Genomic DNA, 23,260 nt, shown 5'->3' on the forward strand with positions numbered 1-23,260 from the left:
TTTTCAGCACACGATAGGCTATACATGGCGGCCAGTATTAATGGTGGAGGAAGAACCCTGAAAAACCCAGGGAAGAACCACCGACTCACGAGAAGCTACTGGCAGGCTTTCCCACGTACCCACGCTAGCCGAGCCTTGGACTCGAACCCACGCAGACAGAGGTGAGATGGCAGTGATCCGTAACGGAGAGCGCTTTAGACCACTCGGCCACTCGGGGCCCCAAATCATTGTCAGTTTTCTCTTTGGTGAAGGACACGTAGTACATAGGTATCAAACTGAATGACCGTCTTAATATTTAAAATACAGTTGTTTTCAGTGTGGCAGGCAAAATATATAATATTTCTGTGAACTTCATGTTTTATTTGCATTTATTGCTCTGTGTATGCATACATAACGGAAATGATTTCAGAGATTTTGTTTGTTTCTTGTATGAGTTTTATTACACATAGCTGATGTATGTACAAAACAGTCCCATTATAACAATACTGAAATTTCTTTAATATTCTATACAATTTCATTAATGATTTTGCAGCAAGATAATTTTCTACTTTTTATTTCATTTCCATTGTTGGTCTTTCTGGAAGAATAAAGAAACCAATAGTAGCTGGGACAGAATGTCCAAAAACAGGCTCTGAGGAATTGTGGCTTACCATATATAACATAGATTTTTAAAGTGTCTTTTAATATGTAACTACATTACAATGTGTCCCCAATTAGACAGAGTATCTCTTTGAAACTGATATCATATGATGAGTAAAATTACAAGTTCTAAATACATATTTTCAGTGCAATCTTGTGTACTGTTGATAGATGTTTGCTTTAATAATTACAATCTTGTGTACTGTTGATAGGTGTTTGCTTTAATAATTACAATCTTGTGTACTGTTGATAGGTGTTTGCTTTAATAATAACAATCTTGTGTACTGTTGCTAGGTGTCTGCTTTACTAATTACAATCTTGTGTACTATTGCTAGGTGTTACATCACACAATGAAATACAATTTAAATACAAATATTGTCTGACGGAACAAACCTACCATATTGATTACACTACACACTGGTCAATATGAGGTTCAACACCCCATACAACTTTGTATTCACTTCAACAAAGGTTCTATAATTGTAAAATATTAGATGAAAAGGACTAAGTTTGAGTGACGTTTTTGTACTTTTTATCCCACTGATAGCATGGCATCTAAAAAGTAATTAAATAAATCAAAACTGGATAAAAGGGGCCTATATTATTCAATGCTATATTAGGCACAGTTTAAAAAAGGTCTTACATGGAAAACAAACATAAAAAGTCACAATTTAAATTTAAACATACATAATTTTTACAGTTTGTGCCCTCAGCCTCATTCTGTGTGGAGAGAGCCACATAGTATAGCATCATGTCCACCATAGATGTAAAATTATCCCACTGAATTTCCAATAATGTGTCATTATTAACATATCGTGGTATCAGAATAGTTCCAGCTGAAAAAGAAAGAAGCAAAGTTCATTGATATCATCTAGGCTGAAATTATAGTACTCAAAATATAATCATCTTTTTGGGGCATTTTCAATAGTCATGGATGTAAAAGATCCTGCAGAAACTGGTAAACTAATCACATTAATGTGAATACTGACTTCATAATTCCATTGTAATATTTATGTAAGTAAAAAAAGTATTATGGGATGTCTATCCCACCCAAGTCCATTCAATCACCATGCATAACATCACAATCTCAATCTGTCAACTAATTTCTGTATTGCTTTAATATGAAAACCGTTAACTCATAATATTTACTAAACAATTTTGATTTGTAATAAATTTTTCCTTATAATCTATAATTTATGAACTTTTTATAAGGTTATATTACTTCTGAAAAAATGCCAGTAAATAACACTGTTCTCCGTAACTACTTACGTGTCACACCACCATTGAAAGCCACTGAAAATCCATTTGATGTGGCTTCAGCCATGGTAAATGCAGCGCTGTATGCTCTAACAGTGAAGTAATAAACTCCTTTTACAGGCACAAGATCAAGGTTATAGAAGGTCACTGTGGTATTGAGGTACACATTTGTAAATGGAACAATATCATCTCTAGTTTTGGGGAATCTTCTGTCTGTTCCCAAGGCAACCTCATAGTAAGCCACTTTCTGATTGGGTGGAATATCCACATTTGCCTGTGACTGCAATCCAGACTCTCCTACAATGATATAAACAAAAGAGGAAGGTAAAGGCAACAAATTGTCATGTCAAAGGTCAAATGTTATCAGAAGGCAGTTTAAAAAGCCTATACGAGAACTGGTCTGACTTGCAAATATATATAAACTCACAGAGAAAATAAAGACGTTTCTGACAAAGGCTTTAACTTATGCTTGTTTAAATGATTTTCAAAATTCAGCTCTTTTTCATTATATAGCAATAGTTGGGGTCTGTAGCTGCCAACAATGTTGTTCACACCGAACAGTTTGTACAATGCCAAAAATCAAAGTTTGATGAATGCATGTGTGTGATTATGTGGGGGTGGGGTGGGGACAGAAAGGGTATGCATGTATGTATAGGATTTAATGGTACATCAGCAGAATACTGGCTGTATGATGCACATTAAAAATCTTCCAATACTCCAGTACAGTTCTGTGGAACAAGCTTCCACTATATGTAAAATCTGCTGAAAATATTACAGTATTTAAGAAGAGATATCATGAGTATATATGTGTTTTGGAATGATAACTGAATTTAGACAAAATTTCCGAATAAACATAAACATGCATTGCTACAGGAAAAGAGGCAATTTTAAATTCTGTACAAGGCATATAAAAGAAAGATAAAAAGTAGAAAGTAAAAAAAAAAAAACCCTTAAAATATAGGGTAAACATCTGTTATATAAACTGGATCCCTCAAAAGGCTGGTTCCCTCAAAAGGTTTAAGATTTTGTCTTGTGGTACAGCATCATCATGTTTCTTAATTGAGTTAACATCTAAATAGGTCTCACTGGGTGGAAGTTAGGCTCAACAACAATGTGTTTCATGATTGACTGATTGATTTATTGTGGATTTTATGGCACACTAGCACCGTAAGGCTATATAGTGCCACAAAAAAAAGTTATATGAAGAAAAGAGAATTCTGTTAGAGGACACTCCAGGCAACGTATGCATTCTTTTGGAGTTTCATACTTCTGGAAGTATGCACAAGTAAAGATGAATTACTAAATTAGAATTCTCAAAAGTTAAGGAATCCACTCATTTAACAGTATCATTAGTTAATCTTAACCTATTCACAATTATAAAAGTGTTGATAGCAATGCTTTTGCTGCTGCTATCCCTGAACGGTCACTGCTATGTGTAACGATTCCACTAATGCCAGATTGAAATAGAAAGCAGAGTTATCTTCCCTAATAAATATAAATGGCTAAATTATTGTGGCATGAATTCTCACCTGTTAAAGGATCTACACGTTTGATTGTGTCTCTGGATGCCCCAAAACCTTCCCAATTAGCGGTGACTTTTGAACCATTAGTCAGAATAGGCAGGTCGTATCCTATTAGGTCTCCGTCATACACTACACCAGCGGGGAGATTATCAACATTGACTGTCACACCATTGGATCGCAGAATATACTGGTATCCTATTGCATTGGTCACACGAACTAAAGTGTAATAGCGTTGATCACCTTGCAAATTCAGGTTGCTGTTGGTGCCAATGGTGTCGACTGAAATGAAAGATTAAAGAAACATAAAATCACACAAACATATGAAATATACACATTACAAGGGCCAATACTACAACAGACATTGGAACAACAAATCACTAGAAATATCAATATTAATTAATAAATTAATTTTATATTCTGAATGAGACTATTAATAGCAATAATTATAATGAACTCAAATTTATAACAAATATGGCACATCTTTAAAATACATATTTGTTCATCAGTATCTTTACCTTTGAAGATTTTAAAGCCCTACTTGAAATATTTTAATTTGATCACAAATGAGCTTATGTCTTGATTATTTATCACCTTTATACATTTGTTCCCTCACATGTCTCAATTTGTTTTAGTTTTCACATCTTACTAATGTTTAAATAGGAATGCTGCTTTAATCACAGGAATGAACTTAAATGGAATTGTAAAACTTAAAATTGTCTTACCTCCAACATCAAGAAACTCTTGTTCCTGTTTACCATCTAGTCGGTAAATTGCCCACTCAAACTTTACTGCTGGACAGGGGTCACCAGAAACGTCCCACCTGGCACTCATTGTTGTTGTGTCTGCCGTGAAATCTCTGCAAGTCATAGGAAAATAACATTTGTTACTTGAATTTATTTTCTATGCTTTACCATAGTTAGTATCAAACAATGTGTATTCACCATAAATACACAAATCAACTCTAGCTTCACAGCTAGAATTGCACTCATAAACAAACAGAACCAAACACATCAATATGGTTGCACTAGTCAATTCCTGTAGATAGTATTAGACAACTGACTCAAAGCAGTTGCAATGACCTGTAACAATGCATCTGGATTATGACAAATATGGCAGAAAAAATAAAAGAAAGAGCCCCCCACCCCATGTACATTTTATTAGAAATTTGAAGCTATTTTTTCAATGGATTGCTCTAAAATATGAAGAACAATCCACAGATTATTGAAAAGCAAACACTTTAGAGCCATTTTGTTGTTGTTAATTTGGGTTTAATGCCATTTTTCAGCACATGATAGAAAAGATACTGCTAAGCTTCCTCACACATCAACACTGCCAAGTCCGAGACTTGAACCCACGTGGACAAAGGTGAGATTGCAGTGATTGATAAAGGTGAGTGCCTGAGACCACTCAGCCATCTGAGGTCCCCTTAAGAGTTGTCTATGCCATGTGATTTTAACCAAACATATGAATGCCAGATCATGAGACTTTGATAATCTTGAGATGGAAGTAAAAATGAACCATTCCAAGATAAATGTCGTAGTCACTTGATAAAAATAACAACATGACAACATTTATTAAATAGTAAAATGGTGATTGTTTTGAATACTTACATGTCTCCTGGTGCATTTTTATCGTAGTCATAGACTCCAACATGACGTAGAGGTGCCAGACCCTGGCTGAGATATGATATGTAAACCCCATTTGATGTAGCGATACTGGACAATCCTGCAGCATTTGTAGCTTTTACTGACACAAAGATCTGAGAAAATGATGATGTGAAAAGGATTAAGATGTTATGTGACTAGTGTTATGATTGCAGTACAGGCTTTTAAAAAATCTAAATTCTGTTTTTTTCTCTCTTCAGACTATCAGTCTAATGTGTTGACATAGGTTGCAAAGTTTTTGCAATGTTATATGTCATAAGTTTTCCATTAACCCTTTACCTCATACAGTGTACAGCATTTTTGCCAGTTTATATACATGTATCAAAGTTACATAGTGCAGTGTGCAATAAATAAAACACCAGACACCTTTTTGACTCCATACACATAGGCCTGCCTGTTAGCTGTTAAGCAGTGCAGTATATGTTATGTTTAACATCAATTTTAACCATTTTACGTTTTTGGTACACATCTATTATGTGTAGAAAGATTTAAGAGTAAAATCTGATCATTATAGCTGTATAATTATTTTTCACGGAAGAATTTTTTGTGCACTTTAAAATCCTGAGTGAACTTGTTCACTGTCAAGCTAGTGAAAGCCATGTGCCAACCATAGCTGCCATTTCTCATACTCAACATTTACAAGTTCTTTGTCTGTGTCTACATCACTTAATCATCTGAATTTGATAATTTATAAAAACAAATTGCTGCCTAAATCAATATTCAGATCCTTTAGTTATGTTATTAAAGCTTTCATAGTAGTGATTCTAATCATGCAAACTCAAGAATGTACTGAATGAAATCCACAGCCTCCATTTTGGAGAGTGGAGAATATGACCCAGCCACTTTAAATAGTAGATTACAACCAGATCTTAAACAGCAACCACGTGATCTGATGCAAGTGTTTTTCACATCAATGAATGTACATGTAGTATCTAATATGGGGTCTTCCCTGAAGGTGATGCTATGAAAACCCGCTTAAAATGGCTGCTGTTTACAGCAGGTGTCAAAAGGTGCTTCAGTGAGAATAGAGTAGAGGTGACTAAAGGTGCTTGCATGAGGTAAAGGGTTACTGAGATTAGACTGGTGAAAATGCAAACAGCTGGCATTACATGAGTGCTTATTTCATGTGAATCTTTTAAACCTGACTGAATTATTTTCATATTTATATTTTGTGAGTTTTAAGAGATGCAAATCACTAAGCAAATTGTGCACATGTTATGAATGCACCCACCCACCGATCATAATATGATCCAATTTAAAGACAAAGTTTTATGTCAAACAGAGGACATATCTCATTTTGGTGAAAATCAACTTAAACTTGCTCTTATTAGGGGAAACAAAATTTGTGAGAATTAACATGTATTAATGTGACAAGGTGAATGGAAAGACACACAGATAGCACTAGATACCCCCTCCACATTTATGTAAGGGGTACAAAATGGGAAAGTTAAACATACACCAACTATTTTTACAGTGCACTACAATTTCTTTAGAGTACCTGTCTCTCCCCAACCAGGTTGAGTCCAGTTATGGTGAAGGTGTTGATTTTGAGGTCCACCTCAAAGTATGACACAATCTGACCACCACCTCTAGTCCGACCCACAGCCAGTTGGTAACTGCAGAAAAATATTTAATATTAAGTATTTTACAATTTATTTCGCTTTCTACAAACCAATGTTTTAAAGTGTGTTCACATGCATACCTATTCCTTCAAGAAAATTCTTGAATACTTTCTGATAGCTATTCATGTAAATTTTCTTCATACCTTTGTCTCTGTTAAAAGTCTTTAAATTAAAATCTACTTTTATTTCATCCATAACTACCATTTGTCATATAATATTTATTAAATTATCCAACATTGCTGATAAACTAAGGAATGTATTATGGAATAGGGTTGAATATGCAACAAGCACATCAAATAAAGCATTACATTACAAAGTTTCAAAAACGAAGTTAAAGAGACAAAAGTCAAGAAAATTATATTTGTATTTTATGACAATTTACACACCAAACAGCACTAGAGTATGACAGGGCTCTTGAATATTACACATTTCTAGATGTAACACCAACACACCATGGACCGCCCTCCCCCACCCCACCCTCAAAAAAACCCAATGGTATGTATATAGATAAATACTCAGCTGAAAAATTTGCAATAGTTGCTAAATATTTCTCTCTGCAGAATTTGTTATCCAAATCCTTTGTTACTGTTGTTGTTATTTTGGGTTTAACACTGTTTTTCAGCACATGATAGGCTATACATGGCAGCCAGTGTAACTGGTGGAGGAAAACCCCAGGGCAATCCCAGTAAAAGCCAATGACCCACAGGAAGCCACTGCAAACTTTCTTACATACTCGCATTGGCCAAGTGCACATGCTTTGAAAAGAGCATGGGGATATTGTGATAAAGTCTCTCCATTCCTATGTATCAAATCCATTACTGGAGAATAGAATCCCTTAGACAGAACATCAAATCCATCACTGGAGAATAAAATCCCTTATGCAGAACATCAAATACATCATGGAGAATGGAATCTGTTATGTAGAACATCAAATACATCACTGGAGATTGGAATCCCTTATGTAGAACATCAAATGCATTACTGGCATATTGAATCCCTTATATAGAACGTTAAATCCACCACTGGAGAATGATATCCCTTACTTAGAGTATCAAATATATAATTGGAGAATGGAATCCCTTAAGTAGAACATAAATACATCACTGGAGAATGGAATCCATTATGTAGAACATCAAATGCATTACTGGCATATTGAATCCCTTATATAGAACATCAAATCCACCACTGGAGAATGGAATCCCTTACTTAGAGTATCAAATATATAATTGGAGAATGGAATCCCTTAAAAAAAAACATCAATCCATCACTGGAGAATGGAATCCCTAATGTAGAACATTAAATCCATCACTGGAGAATGCAATCCCCATAGCAGAATATAAAATACATCACTGGAGAACAAAATCCCTTACATAGAACCTCAAATACATCATTGAAGAATAAAATCCCTTATATAGAACATCAAATACATCACTGGAGATTGGAATCCTTTATGTAGGACATCAAATACATCACTGGAGAATGTAATCTGTTATGTAGAACATCAAATACATCACTGGAGAATGTAATCTGTTATGTACGACATCAAATACATCACTGGAGAATGGAATCCCTTATGTAGGACATCAAATACATCACTGGAGATTGGAATCCCTTATGTAGGACATCAAATACATCATTGGAGAATGTAATCTGTTATGTAGGACATCAAATACATCACTGGAGATTCGAATCCCTTATGAAGGACATCAAATACATCATTGGAGAATGTAATCTGTTATGTAGGACATTAAATACATCACTGGAGATTGGAATCCTTTATGTAGGACATCAAATACATCACTGGAGAATGTAATCTGTTATGTAGGACATCAAATACATCATTGGAGATTGGAATCCCTTATGTAGGACATCAAATACTTCACTGGAGATTGGAATCCCTTATGTAGGACATCAAATACATCATTGGAGATTGGAATCCCTTATGTAGGACATCAAATACATCATTGGAGATTGGAATCCCTTATGTAGGACATCAAATACATCATTGGAGATTGGAATCCCTTTTATTGAACAAATCAGTGATGAGGTGGTATCATGCTGCTTGCTTAAAGAACACATATACCTGACATGTGCACACCTCCTAAAGGTGAACCTGGACCATCTGAGTGCATACCCTGCCAGTGTCCACTGACAGCATAACACATTCTTGTTGAGTACATTGATTCCCACTCTTGGCAAGAAATGACAAATTTATACTGACATTGGCCACCTGGACCATCTGAGTGCATACCCTGCCAGTGTCCACTGACAGCATAACACATTCTTGTTGAGTACATTGATTTCCACTCTTGGCAAGAAATGACAAATTTATACTGACATTGGCCACCTGGACCATCTGAGTGCATACCCTGCCAGTGTCCACTGACAGCATAACACATTCTTGTTGAGTACATTGATTTCCACTCTTGGCAAGAAGTGACAAATTTATACTGACATTGGCCACCTGGACCATCTGAGTGCATACCCTGCCAGTGTCCACTGACAGCATAACACATTCTTGTTGAGTACATTGATTTCCACTCTTGGCAAGAAATGACAAATTTATACTGACACTGGCCAACTGGACCATCTGAATGCATACCCTGCCAGTGTCCACTGACAGCATAACACATTCTTGTTGAGTACTTTGATTTCCACTCTTGGCAAGAAATGACAAATTTATACTGACATTGGCCACCTGGACCATCTGAGTGCATACCCTGCCAGTGTCCACTGACAGCATAACACATTCTTGTTGAGTACATTGATTTCCACTCTTGGCAAGAAATGACAAATTTATACTGACACTGGCCACCTGGACCATCTGAGTGCATACCCTGCCAGTGTCCACTGACAGCATAACACATTCTTGTTGAGTACATTGATTTCCACTCTTGGCAAGAAATGACAAATTTATACTGACACTGGCCACCTGGACCATCTGAGTGCATACCCTGCCAGTGTCCACTGACAGCATAACACATTCTTGTTGAGTACTTTGATTTCCACTCTTGGCAAGAAATGACAAATTTATACTGACATTGGCCACCTGGACCATCTGAGTGCATACCCTGCCAGTGTCCACTGACAGCATAACACATTCTTGTTGAGTACATTGATTTCCACTCTTGGCAAGAAATGACAAATTTATACATGTAACTGACATTGGCCATGGGATCCATAATTATCCCACTAGGGACTTAGTCCCAGAGTTATAGACTGGAAAATGTAGATATCCCTACCAAATGACTTAATATTCAATATTGCTTGGTATCACTAAAACCAAACATTTGCTCTATTTCAGGCGTGAAGGCCACAACAGGAAAGCATGGGATAAGCATGTAAAAAAACACAGAATTCTAGTTTTACTAGCAAAAATACTGTTTAGAATCAAGTACTGACTGTCAATTACTTTGTTTGCTACATCAAAAGACAATTGTAAATGCTAATACCTTGTTACTCCAGATTCTGGATCTTCAAATCGTTTCCAGGCCACAGAGACACTTGTCAGGGATTCCTGGCAAACAGCATCAATTTCTTTACAAGCTGAAACAAAAATATCATAATGTGAGAGAAGATGCAGTCAATTTGATAAGAAATCAAATTATGATAATTTTACATTTTAGGTCAATGATGAGTCGAAACTTTCCACCTCTCTTTGAAACTAAGAAAATTCCGGAATAAAATGCCCAATTTCTTAAGTTTTTCACCAATCTGTTTAAAAAATGGGGGTCCATAGACTTTTTACCTTGGCCACTCCTGCAACATTGATATGAGAATGAAGGGTGGAAAGGGGTTTTAAAGTTTTAATTATTTTGATTTTGATTCTTTCCCTGCTAAAATCACTTAGGAGGGAGCATGGACCTTTTAGAATGAGTGTGTTTCTTCAGACAGTGGTTTTGCTGAGAGGCCACTGAAGCAATTAACCCTCCAAATGTATCCAGTGGGTCAGCCCATAAAAGGCTTTTGCTGTGATCCAGCAAAGCCATGACCAACATAGAGATTTTGCATGTCTTGATGTCTTGACCACAACCTCTAATGTTCTTAGAAAGGCTATTGGAGGCAAGATTCCTCCTTAAAAAGACTGAAAGAAGTCACTGAAAAACGTTTAGCATGCAAGGTTACGGTAACTAGCATCTGCAAATTCAGTTCAAGTCTAAATCCCTGCCAAAATCCCCATCTGGTTGGCACCTAAATTCAATTTGTGGGGCTTAATATGTTAAGGGGACAAATGGATGATGTCTCTGAGACCAGGGGCCAAAGCATATGAGGGGAGAGACCACAACTTCTGCTGTCTGGCCCCTTCAAGGCCTTTAAAAAAAAATTGAACCAGTTTCCTCACCATTGTCATCAAAAGGAAGCAAACTGATGAGAATCCTAGCCTCTGAAGATCCTGCAGATTTGGAACAAAGATCTGGTGGAAGTGGGTGGTAAAATTAATTTACATTAGAAGTCCAAGACTTGCTCCTCCATCAGTGGACTTGGTGGGTGGGATGAAAAAAACAAACCCAGCTGATAAGAACACCTGGTGTGATGAATTCTTCCAGGAACTCATCTGTAGTCATCCTGTCTTCACTCTCAGGGTGAGGTAGGGCTAATTTGTTTTATCTCCCTCCTGGATGAAGGGGATTTCCTGACCAAGATTCTGCCATCCCATCACAGAGATGAGTGGATCACAGGAGGAGGAGATGGGACTAGCTCTTTGATTTTTGTCTCCTTGGGGAAAGGGATTGGTGATTTCCTCCTAGCATCTCAGGGGGTGGGTGGCAAGCCCCTTCCCTTGATAATGAAGCTGGAGGAGGTGGCATGGAGGTCGTCCATGAAGCTACAGAAATGCCATCAATGTTGGTATGGTTACAAAAGAAGAGATGGCTGACACACTATCAGTTGGTGAGAGTCCTCAAGCTCACAGAAGCTGAATGGGAACATCAAAAGGTGAGGGGTACTGACCCAATAATTTTCCTTAGACTGGAAAATCTGAAGGGGTTTCCAAACTGGAAATGAAAGGAATAGAGAAAGGGAGTTAACAAACCGATCCCTTGGAAAGTGCCATTATTAAAGCAGGTGACTTCCATATACCAGGAAGTACCAGAGGAACAGGTAACATTAGTACACTGCTCTAAATGAATCTAGACAGTGCCATCACTGGAACGTGTGACTTCCATACACCAGGAGTGCAATAGATTCAGGTGACTTCTGTACACTAGGAAGTGCCATCACTGGAACATGTGACTTCCGTAATCCAGGAAGTGCAAAAGATTCAGGTGACTTCTGTACACTGGGAAGTGCTGTAGCCTTTCCTGGCCTATAGGCACAGCGACTTTCTGTCAAGACCAAAACCTCTGCATGTAACAAACAACAATGGGACAAACAACAATGGGACAACTGTCCATGTGTACATATGCCATGCATGTATGACAGGTGGTGTGTGAGTCCCATACTGCTTTTGTATGTCCACATTTACTAATACCTGGATGGATTATTGAAAGGAATATACAACAAAACAATGAGCTGTAACAAGAAAAGGGTAGGAAATATTTACTCCGAAACTAATCAATTGGATGAAACACCAGAAGCACCATATTGCAGCAACATACTCAAAATCCTCAAAATCAATTAAAACTGGACACACTGTAGTACATAACAAACATATCATTCAATGTTGCTAAAGTCACAGTCTCTGCAAACTTGCATAATAAAAAAAATTTAATGGAGAAATGCCTATCAAAGAAAGAAGCTATATGGCATTTTTCAATATCATGTTGCAATACAAATGTAACTTTTGCAAATATACCTGTCATGTAGAAGTAAACGAATATTACTAGTTAAGAAAGTCTGTTACCTTATAGTCTTAATATTTGTGCAAATTAACTGAATTTCATTCTAACTAGAAATGTTTACATGAAATATGGATCAAAGTTTCAACACATTGCCTGAAAACAGACCTAATCATGAAATATAACTAAAGTGAGAGAGAGATTGACATGGTTAACACTACGTGCCCTTCCAATGCCATGATGGGGTATATAAATCATCACCATTACATGCCCTTCCAATGCCATGATGGGTACATAAATCATCACCATCACATGCCCTTCCAATGCCATGATGGGGTATATAAATCATCACCATTACATGCCCTTCCAATGCCATGATGGGTACATAAATCATCACCATCACATGCCCTTCCAATGCCATGATGGGGTATATAAATCATCACCATTACATGCCCTTCCAATGCCATGATGGGGTACATAAATCATCATCATTATGCCATTTATTAAATCTTTGATGGAACAAAGAATTAATGATACACAGTGGTCTTCTATTTTTTTAAGACAAACTTACTTTCCTCTGATTCACAGGCCCTTTTATTCATCAGCACCGTGGCGTTATCATGTCCATTCTCTACTCTGTAGTCTGTCCTCAGCTCTACCACTGGACTGGGAACAGGAGGTGTGCTGTCGATGTTGATGGCCTCAGAGAAAGCATGACTTTTCAGATTCACCTTGTTAATGGCCGTCACCATGACATAGTATGACTTGCCGTGGGACAATGTTGCCGCTGTATCTGCAAATAAGCATTTCCTTCAAATCTTAAATAAATTCAAGTATCTCCCTACTGATTTATCTTGAGTAAAACTTTTGAGCTAACACATGATAAATCTGGAAACCTCCTTTGCTTTTTTTCCCTACTTTTCTCTATAATTAGCCACCGAAATGAGAAACCAACCTAGACACTCTCTGAAATCTAACAACTATAATATCTAGCCAATGAAAGTAAGTACTGAGCATTTCACATGGGTGTTGATTAGATGCAAGTGACCCCATTTTTGTGTTGGTTTCTGCATTGAGTGGTAAATATATTATTAAATATGATAATTTCATGTATTAGGAATATGAGCTTCACATCCTAATCGTCAACTAACTGTAAAAATACTGTGCTATGCAATGCTGTAGAATTCCTAGACGTCACAGGGTGACGTATCTAACTGAAAACACATTAAATTATGAAATGAAAACCATTTGTAATATTATGCAAATAGAAGATTATAGAAATAATACAGTTTAAATTTGCTCTTCATATACTAATTTGTATTAAATATTGCTACACTGATATATAAGAAAATAAAATGAAGCTTACCTTCAAAGACATACTTGCTGTTAGTTGCTGGCAATTGCAAGTTATTCACTACATCAGTATAGCCCTGTTCCGTGCCCATAGAAATATTGTAATACACTATAGGGCTCTCTTTGTCCACAAAACCACTCCAGCTGCACTCAATACTGCCACCCATCTGTGAAAAAAATGCCTATCAATTTCAAACTATCTTTACTGCAGTTTTTTGTACTAATATATCCATACAAATGCTATTTTTTTCTCTATGCAGTCATGTGTCTGAAAAATGCCCCTCCATCCTACTCTGTAGATATCTCTGTTTCCCCATCATACTGCTTTTAACACTTCAAAGAATATATATCCTATTTCATTTACCACACGAAATATGTTGTTTAATTAAACAAATTTTACCTGTTTTCAAGAGTTTTACTATGTCTGAATAAGAAAATCATGCAGCTGTCAACCATTAAGTTCACACTTAAAACAATCAGGTTTGTCAATGCTCTGTAGTGTGGATATTACTAAAATGTACCCTTTGCCCCTATCTCTCAAAGATTGTTTGTAAGCTTTAAGCAATGAACATCTTAGAAGACTTAAGGAAATTGTCCTTGCAAATCAACACAATTTTGTCTTGCATACTTTGTTGCAGAGTCTGGACATCTGTTGAAATGACAAAATAAATGGAATTATTTTGTATGCTTTGCTCCGAATATTTATTCTATTCCTTTTAACGCATCACATTTCATTTGTCCAAGTTCCCTGATTTTGTAACTTCTTTTAGTCCTGTGAAAAACTCTAAACAAACATGATGAAATTCTTGTTCACTGTTGCAAATCTGATGGGATTTAACAACGCCTCTGAATATGTTGTGGATAATAATAATTAATAACAATAATAATAATAATAATAATAATAATAAAAATAATAATAATGATAAATGTGGACTTAGTATAGCAATTAATCTTTACAAGCTCTAAGTGCTTAAAAATATCAGATAACACATAAAAACATATACAATGACAAGATTACACAAACCATACATACAACAACAAGATTACAAAAGCAAACACCATGAAATTGCAAAACAAAAACATGTAGTGATTGTAAGATTTTCAAGACTGCACTTGTCTGGCAATCACTGATGTCAAATTGGAAGAATTTTCATTTTAATACCAACAAAAGACACCATAAAAAGTCTCCCTCTGAAAACACCATGCAAGATGACTTTTTGTTTCAGAAGGAGTAGTGATAACAAGATTTTCAAGATGCTGGTTGTCAGATCAGGACCATTTTCATTTAAAACTAAATAGACATCAAAAGAAGTCTTCTGGTAAAAACCCCATCTTGATATGTCTTTCTGTTCAAGAGTAGTGATTTTCTGTTGCGGAGTAAGAGTTTCAAGATGGCTGCTATAGTGACCATCATGGACATCAGATTGGCCCCATCTTCATTTAGAACCAATGAGACATCATGAAAGTCTTTCAGTTAATACCCCTTGCTGGTATGACCATCCATTCAGCAGAAGTATCATTAGCAAGGTTTTCAAGATGGCCACTCTGGGATTCATATCAAATATGCAAGTGCCACCATTTTTATCAAGGAACAACTAGAGAAAGTAGTAATTATTTTAATGAAACTCCATATTGATAAGACCCTCCATTCCACAGAAGGTACAATAACTAGATGCTCAAGATGGTGACTGTGGTGTCCATACTGGATGTCTGAGCAGCTCCATGTTCTTTTAGGGCAACTAGACCTTGGATGAATGTGTGCTTAAAGGTTCATGGCAACAACGAGAAGTAACATTAACAAACTTGCGCTAATAGATGAATGGATGAAGGATGACAGATGACAGACAGGTTTATCACATAATGGTTTTCTGGTAGATCTAAAAATGCATGAATGTAGTTTCAAATTGACAACTTTGTGCAACATACCCGGATGTAGGCTGGACACTGGACTGTGCCTCTCTGAGGTTCAGACTGGTCTACTATCAATGCTCCAGAGACAATGCTACTTATCAGCCCAGCCTTGTTCTTCACCCACACACTCAGGATATTTGGCTTGCCTGGAAATAGTAGCATGCAAAACTAGAGTTGTATTTGTATGTATTCCCTCACCAATTTTTATGAATCTCGGTATAACAATATATATACACATACACATAGAAGGATACATACAGGGTGCTAAAACTATTTGGATAGGAGTTCTTTGAGAAAATCACTGGTCTTTTTTATATTATTGGGCTTTAGATTCGAATGATTTTAGTCCTAGATTGGTGTTATGTATATTTGATTTAATTTATATTTGATTAAATTTAATTAATTGTTTGTTAGTTTTTTTTAATTTTTTTTATATATTTCATTACATGCTATTGTAAGATAACTTTATTTACTGGATTTGACATTTTCCAGAAATTCAGTTTGATCTGACTGTTTTTCATAAACACCTAGTTCCTGACCTTGATTCAAAATCAGTAACAGTTGAAGTAAACAACTTTTTAAATTTTTTAAAAATATTCTTTCTTAATGTAAGATTTATAAAGTGAAATCCAGGCCAGTCTGGGAGTATGTGATGTTAGGCATGTAAAAAGCTTCTATGTTGTTCTAGAAACATGATCAAGACCCTCATACGGGAATCTGTTTTGCATCTTAAATTAGTGTATAACTGTTTTCTATAGAGAATTTGGGCAGTTGGGCTTTAAACCATTGACACTTAAAGGTGTTTTGTTGTGACCAGTTTGGGTTGAATATTTAATTTTTCTTCAAATTATTTGGATTCCAAGAGATTATTTTCACCTGGAAATACTTATGCTCTAAATTAATTCTTGGACAAAGACAGCTTTAGAAATTTACACAGAATTCAAATACTGGAATATTAGTTTCTGTGATTCAACAAAGAACTGTTGACACATCAGTATGACACTGACCACAACATATGTCATCGCCTTCCATTTTGGATTTCATCGGTATTTGAACTCAGTTTCATTAGGACATTTTATTACTAGGACTTTTATTTTTCAATTCTTGGATTATTCTTAGATTATTTTTGGATTTGATTTGTAAAACAGTAAGTTCTTTTTTTCATTTTTACCTTGTTTTTCTAGGGAAATAAATTATTTGTTAAATTTTACAAAGCTTGTTGTCTTCACTCTTTTCTTGTTATGTTTTGTTAAGAGCCTAAATGTAACACTTGGCAAAACCATTGCCACAAAAGATCATTCAATTTGTTAGTTCAGCTGGAAGTGTTGAAATAATCCTCGTCTGCATCACTGTTGTTTTCAAATACATTCTTGTAGAATTCAGTTTTCTTTAGAATATCTAAATGTAGTTGTTCCTATGGCACAATTTCCCCCTAGATTCTTCAAAGTAGATTCTGGCACAGTTTCATCCTCTTTAATCAAATTAATTGAGTCCAGTCAGGATAGCTAGATTCTACATTGCTTAGCTGGTTGCTCTGACATCTTAGCATGTTAGTGAAGACTGTGTCTGTGAAATACATATATGTAATGTTTTGAAGATGAACTGAATCTGGTTTTTTGAAATAGAGTTATGTTGGTCTCATTGGCAAAGCATAAAACTGATTCAGCATTCCTGAAAGCCCTGGTATTTCATAAAAAATATAAACAAAAACATTCCGCTGATCATTTATACAAACAAATAGCACCAATCACTATCAGATAAAGGTGGCACAGTATCTCAGTTGGTAAAATGTTGGACTTGTAATCCATGGGTCATGGGTTTGATACCCACCCAGGCCAGCCAGGACTGGCTGCTTCAGTGTTTCATTGGGAAAGACATGCATCAAGTTTTGTTTTAATTATTGTGACATTTTTTCATTGATAAGCCTACTACTGCATTTGCTAACTATAAATAATCTGACCCAAAGTGTGTCAGAATTTATCAGCTAAAATACACTTTCAAGTTTTGAAATGAGTTTCATTTGTTTTTCAAAGTGTAAAATTTAAATTTGGGATCAAACTTTGGTTTCACTTTCAGAGCTGAGGAGTTTTGGTTTACTGGTAAAAATATGGCTATATTAAAGGATATATATATATATATATATATATATATATATATATATATATATATATATGTGTACATGTGTATGTGTACATATCTTTACATAAGTACGTATGCATGTACTTTGTATGCATGTACCATCATTTACGGAAATATTCAGACATTACCAGTATAAAATAGTTACTATTCTGTCTGGATAATTAATGACTAAATGAAAGTATAATCCCCCCCACCGGATGTATAACTCTATTGTAAGAATTGTATATTTATGTGCCCATTGAAAGTTAGCATCATATCCTTTTTCTTCTAATAAATAACCCTCACAATGTTTCTGTGCTTTCTTTTGCAAATAATGAATTCCACTGCAGTTCTGGCATTTGTTTTTCTACATTTTGCTGTAAAACTATGTAAGTCTATTTGTATAAATGTACTGCCATTGATAACAAATGCTGACCGTACACCACAAATTTCTCCCATAACAGACCCTAAATGATATAATTACTTTTATTTCTGTAAACTCTGTGAAAGTTCACGAAATGTGGCAGATATCATGTTGCTTAATCAGTTTTAATGGACATAATGTATTCATAAAATCAACTAACTAAAGGCCCAACAAGTCTTAGTCACTGTCTAACTCTCTAAACCACTTGGTACTCAGTGATTTCACCTACAGGATCCAATGTATGTACTGTTTCCACTGGTAAAGTGCTACAATAAGTATTCTACACACTTTTTGTTGGTCTTTCTTTGTGAGGTTCGTGCTCTTCTAGAAATACCAAATTTCTACCATACTGATTAACTCTAAAAAAACACATAAAATGGATGACAGTGATTTCTAGGAGCAAATTATGAAAGCCCACCATGTCACAAGAAAACTATACGTACCTGATTTCTCAGGCTTTATCTGACCAATGGGAATTGTGCTTTCATATTTTGAGGACATAATAGCACTAGTCACATTCCAGACATCATCAGCATGTGGGTAAGTGCCAACGGCAAACCATGTCTCTGCAATGTTATCTGTAGTATTAGCATCGAGTAAATCTTTGTCATAATAACTCCATGTACCAGATAGGGAGTCCACTGAAAACTGGTACAGTCCAAATCCTGTTGTGAGGTTAGCTTCTGTATTATCTATGTCAGCAAATCTGCAAAAAATGTTTTGGAAAAAATATTACAGTAGAAAATGTCTAGAAAGACCAGCCCTTTTGATAAAAAATCATGGTTTCTCAAGACATTTCATAACATGATATAAAACAGAAATAGGTTAACTGAAAATCTGGTCTTAGATGCCAATGGCTTTTCGAGATAGGTTTTACTGCAGTATGATCCACATCAGTGCTGGCAACATTTCTTCCACACAGGCCAAAGGCAAGTGATTATAAAGAATCACTTGCCATTTAAATATCTATTTGCCTAGAACAGATATTATGTACAATCTAAAACAATTTCTTCTGAGGACTGTTGTGTCTTGCCTGTAAACAGCATTATGATTATAATGCACCTTTTGCCTGAATTAGGCAAGACAGGAAAACCTGGAATATAGGGTAAAGGGCTCAGCTAAATAGTACTATGATACCAATGTTTCTGTTGATGCTGAAATCCTAATGCGGATGTCATTGATGCATATGTTGTAGGCAAGAGGGAAGACCCTAGCACAACAGCATACATACGCTGATCATAATGTAATATTATTAAAGCTGTCAAAATTTTATAAAATGATAACCAGGTACCTGTCGATCCTAATGATCAGTTACCCAGGTACCTGATCAAAGGGAATCATATTAAATGTGAACCTGAACTGCTTTGTTGCAAATTCAAATTATGCCAAAACCCTGAGAAGTATAAGCATAATTATTACTAATATAAGTGGTAAAAAAGTGGAAGTTCAGCATAAAAAGAGTACTCTTTATATTACATGCCATAATTACAGAAACCTGTATGACAAACATACATTTATTTTTTGCTACTTACATGGATCTGCAGTTAGTTAAAATTCTTGTCACAAAATGGCTATATTCATTTGGATTAGTACAAGAATACAGACACAAAACAAAATAACAAACTATTTTTACACAACAGTCACTTTAAGTTTAACTAGTCTAGTTTAACTTTGCTGAATGGTCGTTATCTGAAGTCTATAAATTCTGAATCAGTGTCAAATTTCTCTTTCAAAAATTGTAAAGCACTATTGATTTGTCCTATTCCTGAAGCAACAAGTTCTTCAGTTTAACAGAATCCCTCTCCTCTAAAATTTTTCAGTCATATAACATCCAGGACACTTAATATTTGGTGCCATTTTTTTCACTCTAGACTGGTTTGCAACTTAAGTGTTTATCAAGCTATAATGACTCTATGACACATGGTTTCAAATTCAAGAAACCTGTCATGTACAGTTACTAGAAATAGAATATAAGGAAACCATTTGATGTACATAGCCAAATGGTCACACACATTGAAAATATAAGATCAGTAGAAGGTCTACAATGGATAAGTGCACAGCAGCCAACAGTCACATGACATGAGCCTCAAACCATACTTGTTACTCTGTGTCTTGCTTGCTATTAACGTCACCAGATATAATCTTTGATCTTACCTTGGAAACACACTGACAGCTTTAAATATTATTCTAAAATTTAATTTGTATGTATGTAGAGGGTTTAATGGTATGTTAGCACAATAAAATTAAAATGATGAGCAAGTATACCCACCTGAGCAGGGATACAGTTGGTGGGGTTTGGTCTACAGTAAATCCATTTGTTGAAGCAGCTAGGACATTACCAGCATTGGTTATTGCTCGCACTGATGTGAAGTAAGACTGGCCAGGCTGCAATGGTAATACTGCCTGAGCATAGCCTGAGCTAGTGATACCTGTAATAATAATAATAATAATAATAATAACAATAATAAAATTAATAATAATAATAATAATAATAACAACAACAATAATAATACAGCATGAGCATAGCTTGAGTGGGTTGGAGTCTTGGGTTTGGCCAATGTTGCTATGTGAGAAAGCTTGCCAGTAGCTTCTCGTGGGTTGGTGGTTCTTCTGGGGTTTCCTCCTACACCATTAATACTGGCTGCCATGTATAGCCGATCCTGTCAAACCCTACAACAACTATAACTACAACATAGCCTGAGCTGGTGATATCTGTAATAATAATAATAATAATAAAGCTGAGGATAACTTAGCACTCAACACTACTCACTTTTGACATTTGATTTTGATGCTGAATGTAAGCATTTATGTCTATGATATTAAATTTTTTACAGGATTCCACAATCACTCCAATCTCAAGTTCCAATAAATTATTAAATATTGCAATGACCATCGCTTGAAATTTGTATACTTAAAACAATATTGGCAATTTAAAAAAAACAACTGCAAATCATACTGTAGCTATTTATCCTTCAAATCCACTAATACTGTGCCAGTAGACCATAGGATTAACTAACACTGTAACCTGTAACTGTTTATCCCTCAAATCCACTAATACCAGTATGCACCGGAACTAACACTATAACTTGTAAATGTTTATCCCTCAAATCCACTACTGGTAATACCAGCAGACACCAGAATGAACACTGTAATCTGTAACTGTTTATCCCTCAAATCCACTACTGGTAATACCAGCAGACACCAGAACTAACATTATAACCTGTAACTGTTTATCCCTCAAATCCACTAATATCAGCAGACACCAGAACTGACTATATAACCTATACAGTTACATAGTACTTATTCAGACTAGTCCCAGGGTCAAGTCTCCATAAGTTGACACAGCCCAACCCCAGTGTCAGTCCTCACATCTATTAATTCCAAAAACCTCACACTTTCTTGTAAATAATTTTACTGACTACATAAAATTGTTCACTTTCAACATGCATCCAACACATTTTCAAACAGGAACAAGTTCTTCAACCATAAAGACAAAGAGTTTTCTTGCAGCAAGAGGCCCCTATGTATGATTTAACTCACCTGACATATAACTTATCATTTGATTATTTTACTGCACATGCTTTTGAAGTATTATAAGAACATAACTCTACATAAACCATCTATGAAACTTTATATCATTTCAAGTTTACCTATTTTTTTAATAGTCTAACAAAAGTTCCTTCCAAAAAATAAAAACAGAACTTGTCTACACAGTCTCTTGTTCATAACAGAACTCATTCAAGATCTTAATGATATAAACTTATTTGCCAATTTTTTAATTCAAAATCAGATGAGAAATCAGACCTAGACAGGTAACAAGCTCAGCCAAACAGATCCAAGATGTGTTAGGTTGGTATTTAACTGCACAGGTATCAAACTCTGTCAAACAGATCCAAGGGGGGTTGTGTTGGAGTCTGAACACACAGGTAACAAACGAAGCCAAACATATGCAAGGTGGGTTGTGTTGGAGTTTGAACACACAGGTAACAAACTCAGCCAAACAGATTCAAGTTGGGTTGGGTTCGTTGGGTTCGTGTTTAACAGCTCAGTGCCACATCAATGAATACTTAGTTCTGAGGAAATGGCAGTAAAGTGCCTTGCCCATGGTCACATCACTAAGGCCAACACTGGCTGGTCAAGGTAGGATTTGAAACTGCAATCTTCGGTTTATGAGTCCATCACTCTGCCACAGTGTCTTCATAGCTCCCCAATGTCATTAATATGCATATATCTTACTTATTATAGAACCTATCTAAGAAAATGATGATATAAGCATATTTTACAAAGCTGAAGCAAAATACAATAAAATTTTGTCTCCAGACTGTAAGCTCAGCCAATCCAATATAAAATTACCCCAAAATGTGCATAGATATTGCTCATAATAACCCTATTTACCAAGTTTCATTAAACTCAGGTCAGAAATATGGCCACTTATATTTTAAAATGCAAAACCAATCAAATACAAGATCATCTAACTAATATGCATAGATCTTGCTAATAATAAAACATATTGGATATCTTAATGATATCAGGCCAATTTACCAAGTTTTATACAAATCTGATCCCATATGTATGTATGTATGTATGTATGTATGTATGTATGTATGTGTGGTGTGTGTGTGTGTGTGTGTGTGTGTGTGTGTATGTATGTATACATGAATAGTGTTTAAAGGTATTTCAGAACAATCCTGTCTATTTAATGCCAATTAAAGTTCTAACAATATAAAGGTAATCATTGGAAAACCACTCTAGATCTTTTAGACACACAAACTCTTGCAAAAAAAAGCCAACCATAAACTTGCAGTCCAACAAGAATAATGTCAAAATTCTGTCAAAGGTATAAAAGCAATTAATCAGAAATTATCACTAAAGTGCTGGTAAGGTAAGCTAATCATTGTCAAGATACTTAATATACACTTATAATCATATTCATCTTAGATCTTGATGATTATTTCAATCTGTTAACCAAGTT

The 23,260-nt window shown here is 35.5% G+C and overlaps 1 protein-coding gene across 1 annotated transcript in view; it reads right to left on the reverse strand.

Moving 5' to 3' along the window:
* LOC149782250 (uncharacterized) overlaps positions 1-23,260 on the reverse strand; it is a 300,926-nt gene that overhangs the window by 66,379 nt on the left and 211,287 nt on the right. Inside the window, exons 84-95 of the mRNA XM_089935100.1 lie at positions 20,558-20,717; positions 18,732-18,994; positions 15,762-15,892; positions 13,849-14,002; positions 13,054-13,275; positions 10,158-10,251; positions 6,582-6,699; positions 5,030-5,178; positions 4,142-4,275; positions 3,426-3,698; positions 1,909-2,193; positions 1,327-1,475 (exon numbers count right to left, since the gene is read on the reverse strand). Of these exons, the coding sequence (XP_089791226.1) occupies positions 1,327-1,475; positions 1,909-2,193; positions 3,426-3,698; positions 4,142-4,275; positions 5,030-5,178; positions 6,582-6,699; positions 10,158-10,251; positions 13,054-13,275; positions 13,849-14,002; positions 15,762-15,892; positions 18,732-18,994; positions 20,558-20,717 (2,132 nt within the window). The remainder of the gene's footprint in view (positions 1-1,326; positions 1,476-1,908; positions 2,194-3,425; positions 3,699-4,141; positions 4,276-5,029; positions 5,179-6,581; positions 6,700-10,157; positions 10,252-13,053; positions 13,276-13,848; positions 14,003-15,761; positions 15,893-18,731; positions 18,995-20,557; positions 20,718-23,260) is intronic.

This window comes from Sinohyriopsis cumingii, chromosome 15, assembly GCF_028554795.1.
Source record: "Sinohyriopsis cumingii isolate HCF-2022 chromosome 15, ASM2855479v2, whole genome shotgun sequence".
Lineage (NCBI taxonomy): Eukaryota > Metazoa > Mollusca > Bivalvia > Unionida > Unionidae > Sinohyriopsis > Sinohyriopsis cumingii.